At 37.7% G+C, this 27,833-nt stretch overlaps 2 protein-coding genes across 2 annotated transcripts in view; both read left to right on the forward strand.

Moving 5' to 3' along the window:
- MEI1 (meiotic double-stranded break formation protein 1) overlaps window positions 1–6,704 on the forward strand; it is a 37,374-nt gene extending 30,670 nt beyond the window's left edge. Inside the window, exons 24-26 of the mRNA XM_081958817.1 lie at window positions 3,640–3,771; window positions 4,942–5,051; window positions 6,586–6,704. Coding sequence (XP_081814943.1) covers window positions 3,640–3,771; window positions 4,942–5,051; window positions 6,586–6,631 — 288 coding nt within the window. The 3' untranslated portion in view covers window positions 6,632–6,704. The remainder of the gene's footprint in view (window positions 1–3,639; window positions 3,772–4,941; window positions 5,052–6,585) is intronic.
- Window positions 6,705–8,683: 1,979 nt separating this feature from the next.
- Window positions 8,684–26,678, forward strand: CCDC134 (coiled-coil domain containing 134). The gene is made up of 7 exons (XM_081958818.1): window positions 8,684–8,842; window positions 17,924–18,036; window positions 19,602–19,723; window positions 21,699–21,783; window positions 22,480–22,661; window positions 23,891–23,962; window positions 24,760–26,678. The coding sequence occupies exons 2-7, from the start codon at window positions 17,934–17,936 to the stop codon at window positions 24,883–24,885; spliced, it is 690 nt and encodes a 229-aa protein (XP_081814944.1). The 5' UTR covers window positions 8,684–8,842; window positions 17,924–17,933; the 3' UTR covers window positions 24,886–26,678.
- The last annotated feature ends 1,155 nt before the right edge of the window (window positions 26,679–27,833 follow it).

Genomic DNA, 27,833 nt, shown 5'->3' on the forward strand with positions numbered 1-27,833 from the left:
ACTTTGAGAAGGAATATGAATGACAGAATTATTGATAAAATTGAGTTTCGAGGGAAGATGGTATATCAACAAGAGTTGATTAAAAAATCATTTGTGGACTATTATACTAAGCTATATGTACAGGATTATATACAGAACAAGTTAATAGATGATTTTTTGGAAGGAAAAAGGGTTGCAAAAATTTCTGTGCTTCAAAAGGCAAATTTGGAACGTCTTATAACCGCTGATGAGATCACTTTAGTTATAAATCAACTTAAATTAGCTAAGGCTCCAGGGACTGATGGTTTGACTGCAATGTGTTATAAAACTTTTCAACTGGAAATGATTGAATATCTTACACAACTATTTTGTAATATACAACAAGGAGGTAAAATACCTCCCTCATGGAAAGCGGCTTTTATCTCATTGATACCTAAAGATAAAGAGGGCCCTAAGAAACCAGAGGATTACAGGCCGATATCTCTTCTGAACACAGATTATAAAATATTTGCTAAGGTACTAGCCAACAGATTGATGCCGGTTATTCAAGAGATTATTCATCATGATCAAGCAGGATTTATTGAAGGCAGACATATGAAGGAGAATGTAAGGCAACTCATAGATTTAATTGACTATCTTGATAAGAATAAGCAGATCTCTGCAGTGCTGGTTTTCTTGGATGCAGAGAAGGCCTTCGATTGAGTGAATTGGAACTTTCTAACCAAGACTTTGGAAAAGATGGATATGGGACCACGATTGCGGCAGGCGATTGGAGCAATTTATCAGCAACAAAATGCACAACTTATTATTAATGGAAATTTGTCAACAACTTTCGAGATACAAAAAGGCACAAGACAAGGTTGCCCATTATCCCCATTGTTATTTATTTTAACTTTGGAAGTCTTGTTGAACGCAATTCGGGACTCAAAATCCTTAGATGGCATAGCTATCAGGCAAAAGGAATACAGAACTAGAGCATTCGCCGATGATCTGGTTGTTACCCTTTCACATCCTTTGAAATCAATAATCCAGATGAAAAATATCATAATAGAATTTGGCATGGTGTCTGGGTTTAGACTAAATCAAAACAAAACGAAAATGATGGTTAAAAACATGACAGAGACTCAAAGAGACTTGTAAGTTTAGCAGGTTTTGAAATAGTTTCTAAAGTTAAATATTTAGGAATACAAATTTCAGAATCAAACACAAAACTTTTCTCAAATAACTATGAAGTGTTGTGGCAAAAGATACAGAAAGATCTTGAAGCGTGGAAAAAGTTACAATTGTCTTTGCTTGGAAGGATCTCAGCAATTAAAATGAACATTCTACCTAGATTTATCTTTCTATTCCAGATGGTTCCGGTGCTTAAGTCAGATAAAACCTTGTTAAATTGGCAAACAACATTAAATAAATTTGTTTGGAAGGAGAAAAAACCGAGAGTAAAGATGAAGATTATGCAAGATACACGTGAAAGAGGCGGCCTTAGACTCCCAAACCTTCAATTGTATTATGAAGCTGCGGTATTAATGCATGTAGCAGACTGGTTCGGGAAAACAAAAATGGAATTGCTCAATATAGAAGGCCATGATCTTGTTCTGGGATGGCATGCATATCTTTTTTATGAAGACAGGGTGGATAAAGTGTTCAACAACCATGTTCTCCGTAGTGCCTTGATGAGAATATGGAAGAAGCACCGGCCCAATTGGGATTATAAAATACCGCTTTGGTTGGATCTTGCAGACACCATGGGGATTATGAATATTAAGTCACTCGGGGGTTGTTTATATAAAGATGTGCTTATTGCTGATGGGGGCGAATGGAAGTTAAAAACTTTGGAACAGCTGTTGGAAGAAGGAATTACTTTAAATTGGTTACATTACATACAGCTTCAGAAGAGATGGGAAGAAGATCGCAGGGTCGGCTTTATGGATAAAGAAGTGGAACTGATTAAGCAGATAAAAGAGACTGGTCCAAAACAAGTTAAAAGAATATATAATGTACTGTTAGAAAGAGACTCAGAAAGTGAATTGGTTAAGGATTGTATGATTAAATGGGCTCAGAATTTTGGTGAAGTGGTTATGTTGGAAACGTGGGGAAAAAATATGGGTTCAGAATGTTAAATTTACACAGTCACAGAATTTAAGGGAGAATTTCTATAAAATGTTTTACAGATGGTATTTAGATCCTAAAAAATTATCATGCATGTACCCAAATGCTCAACCAAAATGTTGGAGATGCGGGTGTCTAGATGCTACCTTTTTTCATGTATGGTGGACTTGTAACAAGGTTAAAGCTTTTTGGATAAAAATATGGTGGGTTATGCAGAATGTATTTAAGAAAAGAATACAATTTACTCCGCAAATGTTTTTACTGGGTATAACTAAGGATTTTACTAAAGGGGAAACAAAATTGGCCTTGTATATGGTCACAGCAGCTAGGTTGTTGATTGCGCAACATTGGAAAAAAGATTTTTTGCCGACAATTGATCAATGGATTCAGAAGGTGGCGGGGTTCGCTGAAATGGCAAAAATTTCAGCTTTCTTAAAAGCTCAGAAACAGGAGGATTACACACAGGAATGGGCAAAATGGATTGATTATATACAGAATAAATACCAGACTAGGAGTTATTATCTAGCCTTTAGGTAAGAATGTTTAGACCGATAGATGATCAGAGTAAATAGTATATGGGATGTTTGGAATTGTTAGAGTGGTATACAGCGGAAGTCAGGGGGGTGGGTTTGTGTGGGAGGTGGGGGAGGGTTAGGGTGGAGGGTGGGGCAATATATATGTATGAATAAATTAGAAGATGGGACTAATGAAACATTGTTAGGCTAGGAGAAATTTATATTAAGAGTTATAGATGTTAAATTAGCTTAGAAAATGATCAATGTGTTATTATTAATTTAAGAGAAATTTATATAGTGTTTGTTGGGACGAGAGGGGTTATGAGTAATCTATTTTAAGATGGGGGGAGGGGAGGGGGTAAAGTGTTTGGTATAATATTTGAATGTGAATTTTTGCGGGGGGGTTGGGGGGGTATAGCATTTGTATGAGATTTATATTGTGTGGAGGGGGGGTGAAAAGGGGGAAAATTTGTTTGTACAAAACTCTTTTAATGAAAAAAAAGAAAAAAGGAAGACAACAATCAATAACTATAATTAATAATACTCATGAAGACCAAAACTGAAGAACAGACTGAAATCTTGAGGACAACTTCTTAAGCCAGCTTCATTTATTGAGGGAGACAAGAAGTGTAAAGCTACCTTGTGTCCTTTGACTGATCAATCTTCCCCTACCTGTTCGTTAGACTTACTGCATAATTCTATGTGCATCTACTTAAAATACCATAGATTCCAAAACTTAAAATGCAAACACTTCTATGTTTGATAACTGTGCAATCATAAAGTTTGGAAATTCTGACATATTTCAAAAATATCATTAAATGGAAAAAAAATACTAATTTGCTTCACTAATCTAGCAATTTACTACTACTGAGGAAAGGTTTATCCAAACTTTTAAAATTTTATTATTTCTAACATCCATTTTTAAGTATTGCTTAAGAATCGGTTTCAATAAAGCTTGTGGTAGTTAATGTCTGTGTTTTTGCTGGATAATAGAAATAATTTAAATCCACTAAAACTAAAATACAATTTTTCTAAGTTTATGAAATATCAGGACATCAGGACTGTTTCTGAAATTGAAATTAGCCATATTCTGGAAGAAGCAGCTCATACCAACGTGCTAGAACTTTCTAATGACACAATCAGTGCTCTTCGCTTGTTTCTTCTTCAGGTAAGACTTCTGGAAATTAGAGATGGAATGAAACTTAAAGTGAAGTTAAACAACTGGCTGTGCTTCCTGCTTCTGAATTTCCTTGTTATCAGATTGTTTTCTGTAAGGGCTAACTGTTAAAGGATTTACTTCATTTTAGATATAGTGTGGCCTGCTTACCTGAGCCTCTTTTTTTTCTTTTACTTTCAATAAAATAATTACTGTTTGTTTTTCATAGTAATATTGCTGTAAGTACATTTTTGCATTTATTTTATGCATTTAATATCTAATTTGTATTATAGGCTATTGAGGGAAGAATGGATAGTTATTTATCATTCCTCATAATCTTTCTTTAAACAACATAGCATGGGAATTTTGAAATGAACCACTAGGTTCTGAGTGCAGGTTCCATGAAGTTATGTTTTCTTTCTTTTAATATCAGTACAGAAAATGAAAAAGAGTGAAATTGTTTTAAGGTTTTATTTCAGGAACAAAAATATGTAGAATAGACATTGAGTTCATTTAAATACATTCTGTACTATTCTAGATCTATTAATACAATAAGCATGGACATTATTTGTATTGTGCATGTTACCTTTAGGTCTTTTATAGGTAGTTTTATATGCCTCTGGTATCATCATTAAAATTTCTGATTGTTGGAGAACCCCCTATCCATAAATAAGCATTAATAGACCTATCAAGGCATAGTGTATCTTATTTTGGAGGATGTGTATAGATGTATTAGAGTGAAGTATGGTGTGTTTTGTAATTGAGTATGAAGCATTGCAGTTTTGTGCCTAATCTACCAAAAATAAATTTCTCATTTCAAAAGAAGGAAAACACATTGAGTCTTTTTATGCATAGGCAAGTTATGTGGAACCCCACTATATGGCTAGACCTTGAACTGTTTTTGCAACTATAGGCATTGTAGGAGAGCCATGTTAGTCTATAGTCGCTAAAAATCAGGAATTTGGTAGCAACTTTTCTGATTTACAAATTTTGTTAAAAATTGAATTGAATTGAAACTTATGTCATCAGGTGCAGCAGCTGTAGACCACAAAAGCTTATTATGCCTTTCAGTAACATTTTCTAGTTGGAAAAAGTTCTTCAAGACTTTCTGAATTATTGCAATTGTTGTAATTGGAGGAAATTTCAAAACTGAAATTCTGTCATTTCTCTTTTTTATGTCAGCTTCAAACAATAAAGTATGAAGTGGATTCAAGCAAAAAAGCTGTGATCCAAACGTTGTTGGAGAACCTCCCACCCATAAACAGGCCTCAATGGACCCATCAAGGCATGGTGTATCTTTTTTCAGAGGATATCTATAGTATTAGACCAGTGTTTCTCAAACTTGGCGACTTTAAGTCCTGTGGACTTCAACTCCCAGAATTCCCCAGCCAGCTATGCTGGCTGGGGGATTCTGGGAGTTGAAGTCCACAGGACTTAAAGTCGCCAAGTTTGAGAAACACTGTATTAGACTGAAGTATAGTCTGCTTTGTAGCTGAATGTGAACCCTTGCAGTTTTGTGCCTAATCTAGCAAGCAGAGAAAGAGTTTTAATATCTTGAAAAGTTTTTGTGCTTTTGACTTCTTTATCATTTGAAGTGATGTAAAATATCAGCATTAGATATAGATGAATATATAAACAGTCCTCAACTTACGACCACATTGAGCTCAACTTTTTTGGTGTTAAGCGAGACTGTTAAATGAATTTTGCTCCATTTTACAATTTTTCTTGCCACAATTGTTAAGTAAATCACTGAAGTTAGTAACACTGTTGTTAAATGAATCTGGCTTCTTCTCAGACGGTCACAGAAGGTGATCACATAACCCTGGGACACTGCAGTTGTTATACATATGAACCAGTTGCCAAGTGTCTGAATTTTTATTAAGTGATTGTGAGGATGCTGCAACAGTTATAAGTATGAAAAACGGCCATAGATCTCTTTCTTCAGTGCCATTGTAACTTCAATCACTAAATGAACTTTTGTAAGAGGAAGATAACTTGTACTTTTGCGTGATTAGATGCAAAATAGTATTTTGCTTATCTATATGTATAGAGTAGTTAGGATCCAATTTTAATTTTCTGTGCTGAAAACTGTCTTTACTTTCAGTGCTAACTTTACAGATGAAAATCATTCTGTTGATAGAAAAAAAAATGAGAAAAATGAAAATCAATTTCTAATTTGTCATTCCTGTTCTTCACTACTTTCCATTGTAACTAGGTGAAACAGGATCTATAAATTCTAAAGTTTATAGTAATATTTATGTCCTAAATTCATACTATTAATTTGGGGGAATATTATTTTTTAAAAATAAATGTGATAGTCTGTGATACTTCAACGTGCCATTAACATTAATTAAAGTAAGATTATAATCAAACCAGGGATCAGTTTAGTAGTTAATACTTCTTTTAACAGTGCTTTTAAGCATTTATATAAAAGTTCCCTTTTGGGGCAAAAAGGGAAATGTTAACTTAGTAGGAAAAAGAGGTTTTCTGATCAGATATAATAGGTATTAATTCTTAACGATGATGTTAAAAAATGTCAAAAACGTGTGTCATATTGCTTATTTTGTCATTTTCCCTCACGTAGCCATACTGTAGTTGCCTGTGGGGAAGTTGTAGTCTGAAACTCCTTATTTAAGCTTTTAACATTTATTCAAGTAGTTCTGAGTAAACTTACATAGAATTGTAGTGTAAAAGAACAGAACTCAGGCACCAAAGTAGATTTAGAAATTTAAAAGAGTTCTAGACTATTTGATTAAAAAATGCATATATTTTCTCAGTAATGTATAATTCTTCCAACTTGGTTGTTCTTAACTCGTTTGACTTCAGATATCTTGGGAACGTGGCAATATCTCCCTCACATATTACAGGCTGAAATGAGAAAAGAAAAATGAATGAACAGAACATAGTATTATTAATTGATAAATCACCTAGCATTTAAACTTCCTTAGCAATTATAGATATATGGAAAAAATAATGCAGGTTATTTCTTTCCCCCGCAGAAAGATTTAGAAATTTCTTAGATATTGAAATATAAATTCAGAGTTAAATTTTTAAAAAATCTGTTTAGCATTGTTCTGGAAATGGTAAAAATAAAATTATGCACTTCATTTCAAGGCTATTTTCTATGCTTTTGTATATTTTTGTCTAATTCTCTTTAAGTGTTTGATCCGTGTGAACAGTGTTATAGCTTTCATACTCAGTTATTTTTTTTGTTAATATAGAAGTACTATGTTTATTATAGCTAAGCAATCACTTGTAGTTCAAGGATTTTAACATGGAAAGGGGTTTATAAAACTAACAAACTGAAAACATGAATAAGAGAAGTATCTTATCCATAAGGTATTAAAATTTTAAGATGGAAAGAGGGTAAAGTCATTAGCTGAAAGGGCAACAAAAAGTCTGTGAAGAGAAAAAAGATCAATTCTAGGGCTAGCGTATATAGCGTACCACTACTTCAAGAAGTCTGCTCCTAAAATTTATGTATCTATTAAAACATTAGCATATATTCAAGGTGTGATGGAAACCTGAAAAAACAGGCTTTTAAATGAATAGCCATGTGGTACTCTGCTCGCATGATGTCGAAAATTTCCAAATAATTTTTAGAACATATACAGTATTAGTAAATATTCCCCCCATCCATCCCCGTGTTTAACTCAGTTCCTCATAGTACATGGTCTTGGAAGTTTTCCTGGCAATACAGGCATGTTTTTTTTTAAGTTTCCTTCCATCTGTTTTTAAAATCTCAGCCTAGCCTATAGCTCACGGATTTCTCAGGATCTCTAAATATTGACCTGGTCTGTTCCTGCTTAATATTTTTTTAAATTAAGTCCAAGTTGTCTAAGGTGTCTATTTGCCTTTGATCACTTTCATTCTCATCAGAGTATGCAACAAACTATGATTATGTCTAAATGATGATGCACAAATGACAATGTTAGGAGAGAAACTGTCCTTATATACTGTTGTCTAATAGGCTAATGCAAGTATATAAGCTGCACAGGTTGCATCTTGATGTGTGTTTTGGCACTTGTCCTCTGTGGACACCCAATTTCAACTTCCTGGCTGAAGTAACATGAAAAAAATAACCCGAACAAACCAATAATTTATTATTAACTCTAGCTCAGTGATTAGTATTTAAACTGATTGTAAATAAATCTTTAGTTCTCCTTTTTTAACAAATATAATTTTTGCATACAAGATGAATGCTGATTACAACATGCCATTTCTGTTGTGCAGATCAAATGCTCAATCTCTAAGACTACCCCCCCCCCAAAAAAATGGATATAATGGGGTGAGTCATCTGTATGATGGCTAGTCCATTAGTTTTGAAAGTTGCTCAGTCATTCTCCACAATCCAAGAATCAATGAATGCGGCAAATAATTATTACCATATTACTGAGAAAATATAATTAGGCTGGAATAACAGCTGCCATTTAGGTACAGAGAAGAACTGCACTTTATAGCATCAAATACCTCAAGGTGCAATCTCATACTTTTCTATATATACAAGTCCCAAAACTACATATCTGATATCCTAATGATTTGTTCTTCCTGCAATGGAGCTGTGAAATTCAAATCACTAGAAGTAACAGAGAGCATCACCATCAAGAATATTAATTTGTACTGAAACAATATTAGACACCACACGTTTTTATTAATATTTCTATTCCTCCCCCTTCAACTACCGTATTAACTCTTCACACTCAAATCTAATTCTTCCAAATGCCTCTGGTGTTTTAACGTACAAACTTTCGAAAATAGTCTAGTGTGTTTCAGTTCACGTTTCTGCTTCTGCTTCTGCTATTCAGAAAAGCGCCTTAACAGCTGCAAGTCAAAAAAACCGCAATTTGAACTAACCAACCACCATAGTAAAAGGGGGGGGGAGGCCCCGCCAAAATTACAGGCGGAACTACAATACAGGGGACCCTGGGAAGCTGGTGGAGGAAGTGACGTCTTAGTGTAGGGCATGTGGTTTGCTAACAGCAGGGCCAGTCAGGCGAAAAGCTACTGGGAAAAGGAAGAGATGTTGCAGCATGACAGTCTCGTCAGAGTAAAGTCCAGCTGTTGTGGATTGAGGCAGTAGCTGGTAAGGATTTTTGGTAGGCGTCTAGCAGCGATTGGTTGGATAACGAGCATTTCTCCCGATCTGACGCGGGAAAAATATTCAGGGTATATTGCCGTTGAACTGCAGATTTTGAGAGGTGATCTTGAACTGCAGGACAAAGCGGGAAAATACTTCATAGATTGCCCGGTGCCGGTTCTCCGCGACTCAAATGCTACAGATAAGATTGCATGTAGAAAAGGAGAGCGCTGGGGGAAGAGAGGCCCTAAGTGAGCTCTTGTGAAGTCTAACGGATCTCTTAGGAGCGGCAAGTAGACGACAGAAGGTCGCGCCCCCTCTCCCGTCTGTTGATGAGATCTCTGCATGTAGTAGACGGTTAAGCAGTTTCGAAGCACACGTGCCAAAATCCCTATTCTTTTATATCCCTTTCCGTTTTTAACCGAGGACCTCAACTCCCATAATTCCATCGGCATCTTTTAGACTCGCCACTCCACTCGCGGGAAAACAGCAAAGTCAATTAAATCGCCTGAAGCGGGACTTAGAAGAGCGAGGATTCCGCCACGTTAATAAAAGTATTCGCGCCCAGCTTGACTACTGGTGGCTTCACGGACGTGTCAGTGTAGCGATTTTGGCAACAAACTAGATAAAAAGTGGTTTTTTGTTATATTTTGTAAGGCAATATAAATAGATAAATAAAATACCTTTGTATTTAAATCTGTTCACCTAAAATGCTTGATTGCTTGGTGGAAAAAGCTTTAGGTGCTGTAGTTACTTACAAGTAAAGTCTTTATATTCAGCTGGGTAGCCTCATCTTGAATCTATAAACTTCTCAGACAACTGCAGGTGGTCTTTGACTTACGACCACAATTGAGCCCCAAATTTCTGCTGTTAAGTGAGACATTTGTTAAGTAAATTTTGCATCATTTTACAGCCTTTCTTGCCCGAGTTGTTAAGTGAATCAATACAGTTGATAAGTTAGTAACATAGCTAAGTGAATCTGTCTTCCCCTTTGATTTTGCTCATCAAAAGGTGATCACATGACCTTGAGACACAGTAACTGTTATAAGTATGAGTATTCAGTTGCCAAACATCTAAATTTTGATCACATAACCATTGGGATGCTACAGAGTGTAAAAAATGGTCAGTGCCATTGTAACTTTGAGAAGTCACTAAATGAACTGAAGTTGAGGACCACCTGTACTGGCATTCAAGTTAATTTGTTTTACCACTTCTTAAGGTTTAGCTTCAGCATGGGCTGTCTACCTCCACGCTGAAATGGACTAGAAGACCTGCAAGGTCCCTTCCAATTCTGCTATTGTATTATATTGTATTATACTTCCTTCCTTCCTGAGGATCTGTAAATGCACTATTGAACTCATAGCTTCCCCCACTTTCCCCCAGCTCTCTCTTGTGTTATTATCATTGACAAATTCCACTTGTCTATCTCATGAAAAACCTACATTGGGTTTTGTGCAGTGATTGATTCTTGTTTCTTCAGACAAGACTAGATTAAAGATTAGATGGATTGGCGAATCAGATTCAGAAAGATAGTCTGTTGATTTTGTATATCTCTGATATGTCTTATATCCACAAATTAAAAATGCTGGATTATCGGGTATTTGTGTTATTATTGCAAATGCTTTTGTTTTGGATAATTTGCCAAACTAAAATCTGTACAGCTTTTGAAAGGAAGCTTTTATTTATATAAATATGAAAATGATTCCATAAGAGATTTTGCTTATTTTCTGCACTTTTCTTTTGTCTTACAGTCCTCATGTTGTTAATAAAATTATTTATCAGTAATGATTTTCATTCTCACTTTGTGGAATAAATAGTACTGCTAATAAAGAACAGAGTATATTATAGGGCACAACTCCGTTCTTTAGCAGTACTATCCATTCCACAAAGTGGGAATAGGGCCTATTCCACAAAGTGAAATTAGGGAATATTCTTATAGGGCCTATAAGAATAAATTCATAGTCAAGCTGTAGAACAGTTTACCAAAAGATGGAGTGAAAGCCATAATTTAGAGGTCTTTAAAATAGATTTAGAGAATTCACAAAGGATATAGTATCAATAGTAATTAATCATGATGGCTATGTCTTCAGTATCAGTGATGCCATATCTACAAATACCTTTTGCAAAAAACATGAGTTGGTATGCCAATGCCCTCCTTACAGGGGTCCTGTAGGAATGTAGTTGTCACTGTGGCAACAGAATACTGGATTAAAGGGACTTTTCATGTGGTGTAGCATGACTCTGCTTGTATTCTCTCTGTGAATGGATGAATGGGTGAATCGATGCTCCTTAACAAAACTGCCTGCAGCATTTAAGATTGAGCTCATAGCCTGGTCTACAGACTTCTAAAGGACTAATATATCTCTTGCTACCTAGCTCCACTTGTTTCAGAATTAAGTCTATAATCTCAGTTACTATATAAATAAGATGCTTGTTCTACCATGGTACAAAGTGCTGGTGAATAATTTGATATTACTATAATGTAAAATATATTAAAGTATAAATAATAATATGATACAGTTTCAAAATTATGAAAAATTATGCTTCCATAGATCTGAAAAACATTTCAAAATCTTAGGTGGCAGAAATCTAATTCCAGACATTATTATTATCTACATGTTTATAAACTTACCGTATTTTTGGAGTATAAGATGCACCAATAAGACACACCAAGATTTTGAAGAGGTAAATTTAAAAAAAAAGTTTTTGCACTCTGCAGACCTCCCAAAACCTCTGCATGCCTCATTTTTTGTGAAAAATGGGGCATGCAGAAATTTTGGGAGGCCTGCAAAGTGCCTGGGGGGGGGGGGGGCAGCAAAAAACAGGTCATTTTTTGCAAAAATAGGCCGTTTTTTGCAAAAAAAAAAAAAAAGGCATGCATAGCCTTTATGAGGCTTGTAGAATGCTCCTGGGGGCAGGCCTCCCAAAGCCTCTGCACATCCATTTTTGCAAAGGGGGTGAGATTTTGGGAGGCCAAAAATGCTGTATTCAGTGTATAAGACGCACCCAGATTTTCACCCTCTTTGGGGGGGGGGAAAGGTGTGTCTTGTACTCCAAAATAATAATAATAATAATAATTTATTAAATTTCTAGACTGCCCCCTCTCCCCGGAGGGACTCGGGGCGGTGTACAGGAAAAAATTAAAAACATACAAACAATCAAACACATAGGTAAAAATCCAATTAAACAACCCCTGTACAATTTATAAAAATTAAAAAACAGACCTTAAAACCAATCTTAAAAATTTAGAAATAGGACTGAGGTGGGATAGGTGGAATTAGGCCAAGCCGGCTAGCTGGAATAGGTGGGTTTTAAGTTTTTGACGGAAGGAGCGGAGATCCGTAGTCATTCTAATGTCATGGGGGAGGTCATTCCAGAGGGTCGGGCCCATCACAGAGAAGGCCCTTCCTCTAGGTGTCGCCCGCTGGCACAGCCTAGTGGACGGCACCCGGAGGAGTCCCTCTCTGTGTGAGTGAATCGGCCGGAGGGATGTATGGGGCAGGATACGATCCCGCAAATAACTAGGTCCTATGCCATGGAGCGCCTTAAAAATGATGGTCAACACCTTGAAGCGCACCCGAAAAGCCACAGGTAGCCAGTGTAGCCCGCGCAGGAGAGGTGTTACGTGGGAGTAGCTAGAGACTCCCGAGACTGCCCGCGCGGCCGCATTCTGAACCAGCTGCAGCCTTCGGGTGCATCTCAAGGGGAGCCCCATGTAGAGAGGGTTACAGTAGTCTAGCCGGGACGTCACAAGCGCATGAGTAACTGTGCGAAGGGCAGTATACGGTAGTTATATAAGTAATATTGTTTTTCTAAAAAACATGCACATCCTGTTTCTTGGACACAATTTTAATATTAACCTTTATCATATCCAAAACGCTGAACTAAAAAAAAATACAGGCAGTCCTCTATTTACAACAGTTTATTTAGTGACCTTTCAAAGTTACAATGGCACTTCAGACCATTTTTCACACTTACGACTGTTACAACATCCCCATGTCCCCCCACTGATCAAAATTCAGATACTTGGCAACGGGCTCTTATTTATGATGGTTGCAGTGTCCTGAGGTCATGTGATCACCTTTTGCGACCTTCTGACTAACAAAGTCAAGGGGAAAGCCAGATTCCCTTAACTGTGTTACTAACATAACAACTGCAATGCAACTGTGGCAAGAAAGATCATAATATGGGGCTCACTTAGTAATTGTCTTGCTTAGCAACAGAAATTTTGGGCTCACTTGTGGTCATGTGTCGAGGACTACCTCTATCAATTGTTTTTTTTTTTTTTAAACAAAGTTTTATTGGTTTTTTGAAAAATAATAGGGAAAAAGGTAGTGGAATGGTTACAAATTTTGGCAGTTGCGATGTGCGGTAGGTGCCCCCTCCCTCCATACTCATAAAATACATTTACACAAAATTCATTGCTAAATAGTAATATATAGTCAGCATATGAGTTCAGTTAATAATTTCGAACAATTTATGTCAAGCAGATTTTCTTGTTCATTTTTGTGATCTGAGTTTTCTCGGTATTGCCCCATCTCCCCCCGCCGCCAGAGCTCCGGCCCCTCCCGTGTCCTGTATGTCTGTTGTAGAATCATCTGGTTTTTCTAGGAGAGCTTTATTTTTTTCCATAAAGGCCTGCGCCTCTATGGGTGTATTAATTCTAACTCTTGTGTCCTCCCAGACTCTATCAATTGTTCATGTGTTCTAATCCTATGATCATTTTTGGTGTTCATTTCTGCACATTTCCAAGTTTGATTGTATCCTTTTCAGAAGGGCAGTCACCATGGTTTCATATATAGAGAAAAAGAGATCTGATACCATAACCATGTTTTATGAAGCCCTAGTTGATTCCATGAAAAAACAGTTCTAGTAAGGGTGAAGACTCACCTGTTCCGTTTAGCCGGCCTGGCCCATTTATAGTTTTATTCTACCTCCTGGCAGATATTTTAATTGGGTATTTTTAGGGTATTTAAATATTGCTTTTAACTACTTTACTTCAGATATGTACAGTTTCTTATTGCCTCCTCTTTGTGTTTGTATTTTCTATTTATTGATGTGTTTTTATTTGACTGTACACCGCCCCGAGTCCCTTTGGGGAGAGGGGGCGGTATAAAAATCTAAATAAAAGTAAAGTAAAGTAAAGGTGTTCAGGTTTGAGGATCTAAGTAAAAATATGGCTATTGCATAGCAGGTTAAAACAAAAATGAAGACCTGATTACCATTTGTTGGTGTCTTCCTGGTGAGATTTCACTTTGCATCCCTTTGATTCATTATAATATTTAGCATATGGAACAACAAAGATGCTACAGGTAGTCCTCAACTCACAACAGTTCATTTAGTGACTGTTCAAAATTTACAAGGGCACTAAGAAAAGCAACGTATGACCATTTTTCACAGTTACAACCTTTGTACCAGCCCCATGATCATGTGATCAAAATTCAGACTCCTGTCAACTGGTTCATACTTATGACCATTGCAGCATTCCCAAGTCATGAGATCCCCTTTTGCAACCTTCTGACAAGCAAAGTCAATGAGGAAACCAGATTCACTTAAGAACCAGGTTACTAACTTACAAACTTCAGTGATTCACTTAACAACTTGAGGAAGAAATGTAAAATGGGAGAAAACTCAATGTCTCACTTAACAACATAAATTTTGGGCTCAATTGTTGTAAGTCGAGGACTACCTGTATACATCTCTGTAACTTGTATCCTTTATTATGTTAAGAAGCACAGCATTTGCACTGTAAATAATTTCTTATTAGTTATGTTCCAGTTGATGTTTACTTGTGCTTTTTCATGACAGGAAGCAATTTATTGAACAAACATTTCCTTCTGCTTGTTTTTCCACAGTTCATGAATAAATTGAGTGAATGGCAGCATGTTTAAGGTTTATCCTTTACAGCTATTTGATGGTATATTTTAAATTATAGTACAGTACTATATAACGATTCAATGTTTAAAGATGCATGAAGTTAAAGTTGTGTTAAAGTTTGGTTTAAAACTTTCCAAGTTGCTGTTTCATTTAGCATTCAGTAAAATGCAGTTTTGCTAATCTTTCCAAATGTTCTGATGCAAAAAATCTAAATCATATCTGTGGAATGTCTATATGACTATTGTGTTTCCTTTCAATTGGGTATTCGGGAATGATACCAATAAAAGAGAATATTTATAGCTCAGGGTTGAAGTGAGGAATCCTTGATGCTCTCTGACCTTGGTGGTTTTCTTGCAGATGTTTCATCACCCAAACTAGGTAACATCATCAGTACTAGCACTTAGTTTGCGTAATGAAACTTCTGCAAAAAACAACAACAACCAAGCTCAGAGAACATTGACTCTTCATTCAGGGAGGATTAAAGACCTTTCCATTTCTTTCCAATTTCTTTGGATAAATCATGTCTGCCAATGTTCTCTTTCAGGATTTTTGGCATGTTGCTTTTTTCAGTATTATTGATGCAAAGCACCCTGCAACTAGCAGCTGTTTCCAAGATAGCAGATTGGTTTAGTGCAGGGGTGATAAACTTGATTTCATTGCGGGCTGCATCAAGGTTGTGTTTGGCCTTGGGGGCGAGGGTGGAGAGGGCGAAGCCAGTGGGCATGGCCAGTTCCACGTAACTCCTGCTTTCCCAACGAAAAGGGGCTCTGTGCAGCCCCCCCAAGCTTCGTTTTCACTGGCAGAAGATTGCAGGAGGCCGTGTCAGCCAAAAACAGAGCTCAGGACCCCTTTTACACTGGCAGAAGCACTGTGGGTCAGTCTTTAGCTGTTTCCAGAGTGGCTCCCTGGGCTAAGTACCCCGCTGGCCGGATCTGGCACCTGGGCCTTGAGTTTGACATCCCTGGTTTAATGTTTTCTGTAGAAATAGATGCAACGGACAATAACAGTGTGGGAAGAATGGTATTGTGAAGCATCAGGATTTCTATTCCTTTACTAATAAATACTGGTTTCACATTGATGGGTTCCCCAAAACATTTTTATTGTTTTTTACTCCCAATCTTAGCAAGTTCTCTTTTCCAGTGCCTTTGAAAGTTTGTCCCTGCAGCTGTTAAGGTATATCTTAGCACATTGTGCTTTTTCTCATTTATGTTTTCTGGAAGTATATTGAATTGAAGTGTCTTTGGTTTCAGTTCATATTTTATTTTAAGGATTTTAAAAAATAAATTGAATTATTATTTTCTTGGTCCCTGCAAAACCTCTTTTATTTACACAACTGTGAATTCCTTTCATTCACAGTCAACAAGGCTTACCCACGCACCTTCTCTCGTTTGGCGTGCTGCCAGACAACTAATTTCCAAACCCAGGGCAAGGGAAACTTGGCACAGAGTCTCTTAAAGCCACACACCAAACTTTCCACTCTTGAACCGACCAAATGAACAAATTGTTTCCTGCAAAAGCCCACTCCCCGTTCGTTCCTCTTTTTTTTCCTATGGGAGGGGCGACTCACCTCCAAGGTGTGGCTTTACTCTTAAGTCGACCCTGCTGTCTTAGTTGTTCTTCTCTTATGGCAGCTCTGCGCATGCGCACCCTGGGAACAGGTTCCAGCTGTTCTTCTGCCTCACTGCTGTCTAACTCCCTCTCTGCCTCTGACGCAGAGCCCTGGTCTAAGCTTTCCTCAACCCTCAGGACTGGCCCATGTGCCTCCCCAACCCCCTCACAGTCCGGCTCTGCTGGACCCTGGAGGCATCCTGCCGTGAGTGGCTGTGCCGGTGTGTCCAAACTCGTGGTGGTGCCGCTGTTTGCGTACACAATGGCACAGCAATCCTTGCAGGGTCCTGCTCGAAGAGGCTTCACCGATGTGATGAACCTCACAGCACTGCCGCTGCTCGCATGCACAACACTACAACAAGCTTTGCAGTGTCCTGGGATATGCTGAAGGTTTGGAATGGAGCCTTTTTGGCAAACGGCAGGAAAATGGGGAGGTGAATTTTCCTGCCTACCATCCATCCTCAGTCTGTGCTGAGCTGTGCCCCCCCCCATTTTACTGCCTTTTGCGAAAACAGCCTCACTCCAAGCCTTCAGCATATCCCAGGATTGCAACACTGAAGGCTCCATTCCAAACCTTCAGCGTTGCAATCCTGCGATACGCTGAAGGCTCGGACTGCCTCTGCTTCAGTGCAGAATGACTTTCACCCATCTCTTTAGGGGTGCGGCACTTCTGCCTGTTGGGCCACTTCCTGAAGTCAGCAGCTTCTCAGTCGGCCACTTTGCTTTTTACCTCATGAGAGGCTTTTGTGCAGCAGGTGGAGGCAGAGGCAATCCCAGTGTACCAGCCCCTTCGCCCCACTGTCTCTTGGCTTGCTTGCAGCTGCACCAAGCAAGCACCAGCAAGGGGGGTCTGGATTGGCTGCCTCCCCTGTGCCGCCAAGCAAGCCTCCCGCGGGCCTCCCAAAAAGAGGGGAAAAGCAAGGAAGTGGGCCGCGGAGCTGCCAGCTTCAGGGAAGCAGCCTAACAAGCAGAAACGCTGTGTCCCGAAAGAGAAGAGCAAAAGCGGTATTTGCACTGCCCCAAGGGGCCAACGGGCTGCAGCCAGACCGTTCCCTGCTGTGCTGCCACTTGTGCTGGCCACGCCCATTCCCCTGGGCTTATTTTTGGGGTAGAGGTAATATTAGGCCCACCCGCTGAAAAATTAGGGTTGGACTTATTGGGGTGGCTCGTGTTTTGGTTTGAGAAACACGGTATCTATTTTGAGCCCATCTTTATTGTATTTACAAATAACTCAATGTGGCAAACATATCTAACACTCCTTTTTCCTCCTATTTTTCCCACTACTCACCAACCCTGTGAGGTGAGTTGGACTGAGAGAAAGTGACTGGTCCAAAGTCACCCAGCTGGCTTTTATGCCTAAGGCAGAACTAGAATTCACAGCTCCTGATTTCTAGCCTGGTGCCTTAATACTAGGCCAAATTGTCTTTTGTTCCTGATGTACTGTACTACTATTCACAGGTATAATCATAATGAGACCTAACTAGGTTGACGGCGTGAAGCTATTTTCTGTTATGGGGTGGATATGTTTTTAATGTGAATTAAAACATGTGAAAATTGTTATATCCCTGCCACTATGTTTTTATCTCTCTCTCTCCAATATAGGATTTTAAGAATGGATTATTTCGTGGCTTGCACATTCCTCTTTACACTGATATTACCAAGAGGTATGACTACTGACACCGAGAAGAAGACCTCAGATTCAGGATTGGAAATCTGTATCCTTCTTCCAGTTGGGGTCTTGGATTTGAAATTGGCCACCTCCATATTTCATAGATAGACTAGGAGCTGCCAGCTTCAGCCTAACAAGCAGGGACGCTGTGTCCAGAAAGAGAAGAGCAAAAGTAGTATTTGCACTGCCCCAAGGGGTCAACGGGCTGCGGCTGCAGCCAGACGGTTCCCTTTAGTAGGAATTGCTTACTAAATTGGGATAATCTTGAGGCATCGTGTGGAATCTCTCTGGATTCATTAGAGACCCTTTTGAAGGGTCTGCAGTGTTACAGAATTCCAGGGCTGCTACAATCAGTTTGAATTATCTGGCCATAACAAAAGAAACATTAATGTCTTCCTACCCAATATGTTCCAAAATGAAGACCAAATGAAGTGTGTGCTCATCCATGTGTTTTGGAGCTGCAATTATTTCTGACAATCTCATGGTTGTCATAGAATCCATCAACACTGGAAAATCTATCCCATCCCCCAGTCAAGGAGGTTGAAGTCATCCCACATTGAAAGTCTTGGGAACTTCAATATCATGAAGGGCAGCTAGGTCTGTAATGGCGAACCTATGGCACATGTGCCACAGGTGGCACGCAGAGCCATATTTGCCAGCACGGCAGTCCTTCGCTGATTTTTGGCCTTCTGGAGGGCTGGGGGAGGCTGTTGGGCCTGTTTTTCGCCCTCCCTGGACCCCACCCTGGAGAAGGCGAAAAACAGGTCCAACGGGCCAACCGGAAGTTCAGGGGTTGGCCTGTTTGGCCTGTTTTTCACCCTCCCCAGTCTTCGGAGGCTTTCCTGAAGCCCAGGGAGGGTACAAAACAACCCAATGGGCCAACCGGAAGTTCGGAGACAATCTGTTTCCATCGACCAGGGGAGTCCGTTTTTGCCCTCCCCAGGCTTCAGGAAAACATATGGAGCCTGGGGAGGGTGGGTGGGATTGTGCGCGTAGGTGGGTGGGGTTACCACACACACAATTTTGGCATGCCTTTAGAAAAAGGTTAGCTATCACTGAGCTAGGTGATCAGCACTTTAGTCTATTTCAAAATATAGGCACTCACAACCAATCATTTTTGGAGTAGTGCTTCTTGTCACTTCAAAGTTCTCATGAACAATCAAAAACTCTGGTTTTGGTGGTGTGACTGTAAAAGGATCTGAAATCATCTGGCAAATTTCCACCACATCCATTTTTGTACAACCAAGTCTCAGTAATATGTATTGGGTTCAAGTGTTTGTCTCCCATCTTGTCATGGATGGATGCAATCTTATTCTGCAAAGGTCTGGTATTTACCAGTAACATCTAAAGACAGAGGCACCTGATAATTCAGTCCCCTGAATTTGGGTGACTAGCATATTTCAAGTTGGCATTTGAAGATTTCTGTTAGGATAGATGCTTAGATTCTGCAATTAAAATAAACAGCTTGGTGAAGTGTTTATCTTTGAAGAGGTATAATTAAAGGCAAAAAGATAGAATGGAGGATTATGCTGTGTACTACAGTATGTTGATGCGGCCATAGAACAAAATATGGGACTTCTGATCTGTATGGTTCGCTTGACCAAGACACAGATAAGAAACTGTTTGAAGTAAAGCGCAAAGACCAAATGAACGCACTGAAGAACCTGATTGAACTAAATGATGTCAACCAGCAGTACAAAATTATAGACATCATGCTCAAGGGTCTTTTCAAGGTAAGCCTTGCTTAACTGATCCCCAATTTTTTTAAATTATAGCATGTTTCTTGAATACTCCTAAATCAGTATTAGAAAAGTAATGGAAAGTTTAGCCTCTATGTCATTGGCTAATTGGACTGTGAGCTACCGTATTTTTCGGAGTATAAGACACACCTTTTTTCCCCCTGAAAGAGGGTGAAATTTTGGGTGAGTCTTATACATTGAATGTAGCCCCACCCACCTGACAGCCCCCACCCTTTGGTCTCTGCCTCCCAGCAATTTACCTCCTTGCAGCAAACAGGGAAATGGGGCTGTGCTGAAAGGCAAATTGCTGGGAGGCAGAGGCAAATTTTTTTTTCTTGTGCTAATCAGGGTGTTTGCTGCAAGGAGGTAAGTCAATAACTATAAATGCCTATAGAATGTTCAAATTATTAGACATATTTTTAAAGACTGCTTTATTATTGTTCTAGTCAACTTAACAAAATGAAGAAGCTTTTCAAAATAAATGCTTGATCTGAAGAGGCTCAGTGCTATTGTATCTTCTTTTAAATAGCAGAGAATAATTATACTTCCAGAGAGCCACATCAATTTTAACAGCTTCTGTACAAGTATAGTCTGAAATGTAAGTGTCCTGTTGTTTAATTAGACCCTGACTTTGTCATGTTTGGAGTAGATCTATTTAAATAATTGGGAGAGTTAGTGTGACTACATTTAAAAAAACTTTCTGGCATTAATATACTGCCATAATGTATATTTCTCCAATTCTTTGCTATTTCTATGGGTCAGGCACACATGCACAGAAATACACCACAAACAGTGTATATTGTCTGTACTGTTTGCTGTTTGTTGCAAGGAGGCAAATTGCTGGGAGGGAGACTTTTTCCCCTTGTTTTCCTCCCCAAAAGCTAGGTGCGTCTTATACTCTGAAAAATATGGTAATTCAACAGCGGGAGGAAAAACATTCACCATCCCACAAAGTAGATTGCTGAAAAAGTTACCAGCAGCCATTCTGAGCAGTTCTTGTTTATGATTTGGCACCCAAGTGTTTGGGAAGAGAAGATCATGTCTCTTGGATGAACAGGTAGTTCTCGACCTACGCCCACAATTTAGCCCAAAATTTATGTTGCTAAGCAAGACAGTTGTTAAATGTGTTTTGCCCCATGTTATGACCTTTCTTGCGATAGTTGTTAAGTGATTAACTGTATTTGTTAAATTAGTAACCTGGTTGTTAAGTGAATCTGGCTTTGACTTTGCTTGTCAAAAGGTCACAAAAGGTAATCAGGACATTGCAACTGTCATAAATACATGCAAGTTGCCAAGCATCCAATTTTTAATCATGTGACCACGGGAATGCTACAATTGTTGTAAGTGTGAAAAAGGGTCATAATTCACTTTTTTCAGTGCTGTTGTAACTTCAAACGATCACTAAATGAATGGTTGCAATTTCTTGGGGAAAGCTTGAAGTTTACAGTAGTTACCTGTAAATGTTTTTCTCAGCTACCTTTTCATGAGTTTCATCTCCATGGCAAAGGTTAATACAGAAGGACATTTTCAACAGCTATTTCATCAATATATCTTGGCCTCATTCACTTAATACTTTCCTATCTAGTAAGGAACATCAAGACCGATTTCTTTCTTACTATAAAAATACAGCATCCTGATATATTTTGGATAATGATTTTTTGATCATAGTTGAGGAACTTTAGTCTTAATCTCCAGGGAAAATGTACATGGTACATGTACTTCAGATACTGGGGCAGTCTCTAACCTGATGCCCTTCAGATATCTTATAATACAAGTTCCATATTATTATGCCATGGCACCTTTTCTAAATTCTCTAGCCTGTTAAAGTTACATCAGCTAAGTATCTTCATCCAATAGATTAGAAGAAAAGATTATACAAAGGGAATTAAGAAGGGACTTGTTGGCACACACGTCCTTGTTGGGGCAGACTTGGCATAAGTTTGACATGCATTTCTGTTATAATGTGCAGGTTCTTGAAGACTCACGAGCAGTACTTATAACAGCAGATATTTCACCAGATGGACCATTTTCTCACGATGAGAAGATAAAGGATGGTACAAACTTTTTGCTTTCTAATCACAGTTTCTTTGTCCATTATCTTTTATCCATTAAATGTGTAGCTTTGAGTTGTTAAGCAATAAAGTTCTGTCATATTGGCTACTCTTTCTTAATCACTTCTGTTTTTGCACATTGTTATTTATAATAGTCATAAGATCATTATAAGTTGTGAATAGAGCCACAAGCATGATGTATAAAACTTGAAACAGACCAGAGTCTTGCTATTTTACTTTAGTATTTGAAGGAAAAAATAATATATTAGGAGATGGCCAATAACAAGATAGATTTGATTTTGGATTTCCTGAATTAAATACCCATTTAATTCCAGGTATAGATATAAATAAATAGGTATCGAAGTATTCATACATGTCTGTAATAAAGAAGTGATGTTCTAAGCCAGAGATCAGTGCTCTTTTTCTAAGCATTTAGGTAACATATTTGAATTTCCAAATGCTGCACTTCATTAGTCTAGATTAATGATATGCCCTTATTTTTATGCTTAATCACTAATATAGATGAGAATCCTTACTATTCTGTCTTTCCTTTCTTTCCCTTGATAAACAAAAATTAGGAAAATGTTTTCTTTTAATTAATACTTAATCCAAAGCAATAGTTCAAGTGTGTTGAATAATTAGATTGTTCCCAAAAAGATGGGATTGGTCTGAGTTTTTCATTGTAACTTTTTTTCTTAGCCTATTCCCATGTGGTGGAGAATACTGCTTTTTTTGGGGATGTAGTCCTACGTTTTCCCAAAATAGTGCATCACTACTTTGATCGCAATTCCAATTGGAACAACCTTATTCGCTGGGGCATCAGCTTCTGCAACCAGACAGGCGTATTTGATCAAGGGCCCCACTCACAAGTATTAGGATTGGTAAGACAGTATGCCTGCTTGGCACCTCCTCTCAGTTTGTTTATCCTTTAGAATTGGGTAGTAATTTACTAAAATTGGGTTAAGGAAAACAAATATTTGCTTGAAATGTTTCAGGATGTTTCTATAGAAAAAAATTCTGGAGAAACTGCACATAGTTAACTGCTCAGAGTTTCTTCTGATAGATGGGCAGTATATACGTTTGTTTAGTAATAAATAAGTTCCTTATATAGGCATTTTACATATTTTACTTAGAATTCCCCAACATTTCCGATTTTGCAGATGCAGGGGAGGGGATGGTTCCATGCAAGCGTGCACAAACACACGCAGCTCTATTTGTGCAAGCAGCATGCATGTGTGCCTTCTGCTCACACAAAAGGAGCACACTTGCATACACTCACATGCTACTTGCACAAGTCAGGATGTGTGTGCTTGCACGCGCATGTTGGGCATTTCCATGGCCGGTTGCAATCCCCTTAGAGCCCACAGGTTGGGGACCCCTGACTCAGATGACTGGTTTATACAAAAGTTGCATACTTACTACAGCAGATAATCTGCTTTTGTAGTATCTACATAGGCATATAGAAATGTACTGATACAATCTTAATAGCATATTTGCATGGTCTAGCATCCATTATTTTGGTCTTCTGATTTAGCACATGTGTACTTTCTAAGCTGGGAAATTGAAAAAGCAGTCAGGACAAAGACAGCAATCAACAACTTTGGTATTGTTATGCAAAAATGTCTTGGATATGTCCATAAAATCATCAGGAATTAAGCTTAGAAGATTGGTAGAATTATATTGGTTTTTCCTCTTCACATTGTAATACACAAAGTCTATTTTATAATTTGGATAGCTGGTAGCACAGCATAGATGGTTGTCGAATTAATATGTCAGCTCAAAAGTTCCATGCAATAATTGATATCATGCAGTATGCTTTATTTTGCTGCTTTGAAAGAATTTGCATTTAAAATATCAAATGAGAAAACTAGGAGATGTATTTTTATTTTATTAATTAATTTGACTTTTATGAAGTCAAATGACTTTTATGAATTTGCCCATGGTTATCCTGGGGGGATTAAAACACATAAAAACAATTGAAAAAATATTGATGAATTCTGAAGCACATAATTTCTTAAGAATGCTTATAGTTAGGACTAAGAGGTTGGTGAGAAGGAGGGATAATAATATACTGTAGATGAGAATTATTTTAATATACTTTCTTCCACAGATGGCACAAGAGCTAGGAATTAGTGAAAGATCTCCAGACTACCAGAATCCCTTTAAAGCAGACAATTCTGAAGTAAGAGTCCATCTTATCTATTATTCCTATCTTTTTTTCTCTCTGGTTATTCACAACTTTCTTATGAAAGAAAGAAAGGAGTAACACTTGCTTGATGGCAGTAGTTTTTTCTCGACAGCTTTAAATCAGAAATGTTCTCTGTAGTTATCCTTGGCAGCCAATCAAATGCATGTTTGCTTATATTACCTATAAGTAGCACAGATGATTACCCCCATACGGTTCTGCTTCAGATATTAGTTTGTCACAAGAGTTGGCAGTAATGGTATGGTCACCTTGGAAACACATCTAGAGCTGGTCAATTTAGCAGATGAGAATTCCCTTCAATACTGCTCTAAGCCACTTACTCATTTACTGCAGAGAGATGCAGGATGATTTTCCTACGATGTTCCTTTCTGCATCCATTATGTGCAAGGGGATACTATGACCCTTGGAACTGGGAATTCTAAAATAGTCTTAATCTTGTAGATTTGCGCTGAAGAAGCTTCTTGGATGAGAAGCGAAACATCTTCAAAGAAAACCCATAAAGTCCAGTTGCTTCTTCAAAAAATACCCTTGGGACCATCATGACTTGAATGACTGAGAATCTCCATACCCTTTCTTGTACGGAGGTCCAAATATTTGGGGCAAAAGTACAGGGAACCTGGTGTTTTGATTAGTAGCTAGCTATTATCTCCTGAAGATCATTGAAATGTCAGAGAGAGAAACTGGAGCAGCGAAAAGGAAGAGTTAGCAACCAAAAAAGTATTGTCCATACTTTTGATGCCAGAATCCCTGAACTCATTGTGTTTATTTTTTAGTTTTTCCCTGGTGCTAACACATTCCAGAAGGCTCTCCGGGAGGAAGAAAAGCGAAGAAAGAAAGAGGAAAAACGAAAGGAAATTCGCAAGGGGCCTCGCATCTCACGCTCACAGTCTGAGTTATAATTCTAATGTCATTTGCCCTATCACTGAAACTTTGGGAGTTAAAAACATCTGAAAAGGAATCCCCTTTGTGACCTCAGGAAAATGACAAGCTGTTGAAAGGGCAGAACTTGGAAGTGACATTCTTTCAACAGGACATTGGTACCTATTAAATACCTAGGTAGAGACCACAAAGTTTCAGTGCATATTTCCTTATGGGAAGAAACACTTTTCCAAGTATCTGGAATGTATAGAGTATGTCAGGGATTGTTCTTCATGTGTATTTTTATCTCTCGTGGCTTTGCCAGTTTGTAATGCTAAGAGTTTTAGGAAAATGGGACAAGAAGAGAGGAAATTAATTCTGTGGTATATGCCATGTCTGCCATTTATGACATGTAATACTATGTATCATTATGCAATTAGAAAAGTAATATATTATTGCTGCAACAGATTTTGTTCCTGGGCAGCAAACAATTTCTTTGAGAAACTTTTGGAATCTGTTAGAGATGCACAAACTTGGAAATATTAATTAGCGATAAAGTATTCTTTGAACACTTTTTCTTTAAATTGTATGAAATGTGACTGGGAGCTGGGATACATCAAAGATAGTTCCTTAAAATGTCATTATAATAATTCAGAGCCCCTGTAGGTAATACCAAGTTTTATCTGGTTGTCAAGCTTCCTTCATTTCATAAGGCTGTTAAAGTATTTTCTCCTAAAAGGGAAGAAAAGCTTTTGGTTGAGAAGAAAGTCAATAAGGCTGTGCTCCACCAAATAACTTTACTCGAACAAGAGAATAAAGTACCAAGGTAAAGTGAATCTGCGTGATAATTTCATAATGCAGTATTACTATCGCTACATGAATGAAAATTACTGAAAGGCTTACAGAATTCCAGTGTCAGTTTTTAGTTAAGAGCTTTGCAAGACTACTTTTGAATTTCATTTGTAGTATTGTATGTATAGATCTAGTTGTAAACCATGTACATTTGTCTGGTAATCAATTTTATCTTGATTATTATAAGATACCTATTTGGCCTTAAGTCTAACACTATAAAAAAGCAAAGGCAAACCGTATGGCTTTTGTTCTTTTTTTGTTTGTTTTTACCATTATGCCACAAAAAATGACCAGCAGTAAGTTAACACATGGGTAGTGAAATTATGGAAGCATATTTTTGCTACTCCTACTGCCTACCTGATTGTTTCATAAGAAGAAGTCGCCTTTTTTTCCTCAACGTTCTATTGTAAACCACCCAGAGAGTGCTATAAAACACCATGGGATTGTATATAAGTCTAAGTGCTATTGCTATTGCTATTGTTATTCTATGAAGGCTTACACTTGAAGTAGAGTTCAGATTTCACCTTAACTGTTAATTTTACACTAGAAATCAGCTGGTTTGGGGATCAAAATATGTTTATCATCCTTTTCCCAATCTGTAGTTCTTCATTGGTGAGTTAAACTATGGATTTGCACATATCAAGCTATGTGCATGTGGCACGGAATCTTTGCAGAGTTTGGAAGAATGGGTATTTTTGTTAAAGACTGAAGTTGAGTGGAAGTAGGAGATCTCTCTGTACATTAAGATAACTGGAATATTATACACCCCACACTTCTGGTGGCATTGCCTAAAAGATAGTTTGCTCTTGGCAGGGGAATCTTTTGTGTAGAATGAGGGTTTTAGGGAATACTGCATTTTGACAAGGCTGGAAATTTATTTTCTAAACAGAGAACTAGCTGTGCTTGGTTTGGGGAAGGATATGTATTTAAATTGGAAATTGACTGCTTTTCTTGAATAAAATGAAAGTTTTTTTAAAAAAAACATTTTGACTTCTCATTCTTGTGAGCTATGTCAGTGTGTCACAGGAAGAGGAAATAGGATTTATCATTTTTAGATTAGGTAGTTCTTATATTCAGAAAAGGCTGCTTTAATATTATTAACTTAGCTGATGAGGTAACATTTTTATTCAATTACATCTAATTTTATTAAAAAAAAATTCTAGTTGGCTTGGCAGTTGAAAACTCTTGTAATCGGTAGCCATGCTAATCATTTTTAATTTAAAAGCCTAAGAATATACTTTCATTCACTGAAATGTTTGTAAATTGTGATTGAATCTAAGGCATTGGCAAACTAATATTGATAGGGCCATGTCTTCAGATAGGTACCAAGTCTTGCAGATCTTTAGAGTATGGATATGTGTCTTGAATCAAACTTAGAATAGCAAGCACAGCTCTTTCAGAATGAGCATAATGTGATTCCACATGGCTATATTAGTTAAAATCCATGTAAATATACAACACTAGATGAAGCTTGTAGCCCACCTTCAACAGAAGCTTAACATACATCATTGTAGTCCAGTTTTTTTTAGCCAGACAATTTATTACCAAGTAATAATAAATCTCTAGTACTAGAAGCTAATGCCCAGGGTTGCTCACTATTCTATAATACTTAATTCTTAAATTGAAGTTTGAGTTAAAATAATTACTTTTGATAGTTTTTCTTTACTGTTTATCTTCAATGATACCGGGACCTGTTGCTTCAACAATATGAATTATCTTATTATTTTGAGAGCTGCTCTTTGTTACCAATATATCAGTATATAACATATGGAAGTATGCTTTTTCAGTTTTTCCCTTCCCCTAATTAATAGAATTGTGAGGAATTTCTGCCCAATTTCTGGAAGGGCGAAATCTTTTAATTAATTTTTGTGTTGTCTTTTGGTATTTCACAAAAATATAAAATTGGATCCAATTATTTAGGCTGTGTAGTCCAATCCCATGTTCAGTGCAGGGATCCAAATTAAAGCATCCTCAACAAATGGCTGTGATTAAATACATCCAGTGAAAAGCCAATGGTCAATGGATGGTTAGTTTCAGACCAGCTTAAAGTTCATCTTAATTCATGATACATTTTTCTCCATGGATTTATCCAAACCCTTTTTAAAACCATCCAGGTTAATGGCCATCACCACATCCT

The sequence above is a fragment of the Natrix helvetica genome (genome assembly GCF_964273705.1).
Source record: "Natrix helvetica genome assembly, chromosome: 6".
Taxonomy (NCBI): domain Eukaryota; kingdom Metazoa; phylum Chordata; class Lepidosauria; order Squamata; family Natricidae; genus Natrix; species Natrix helvetica.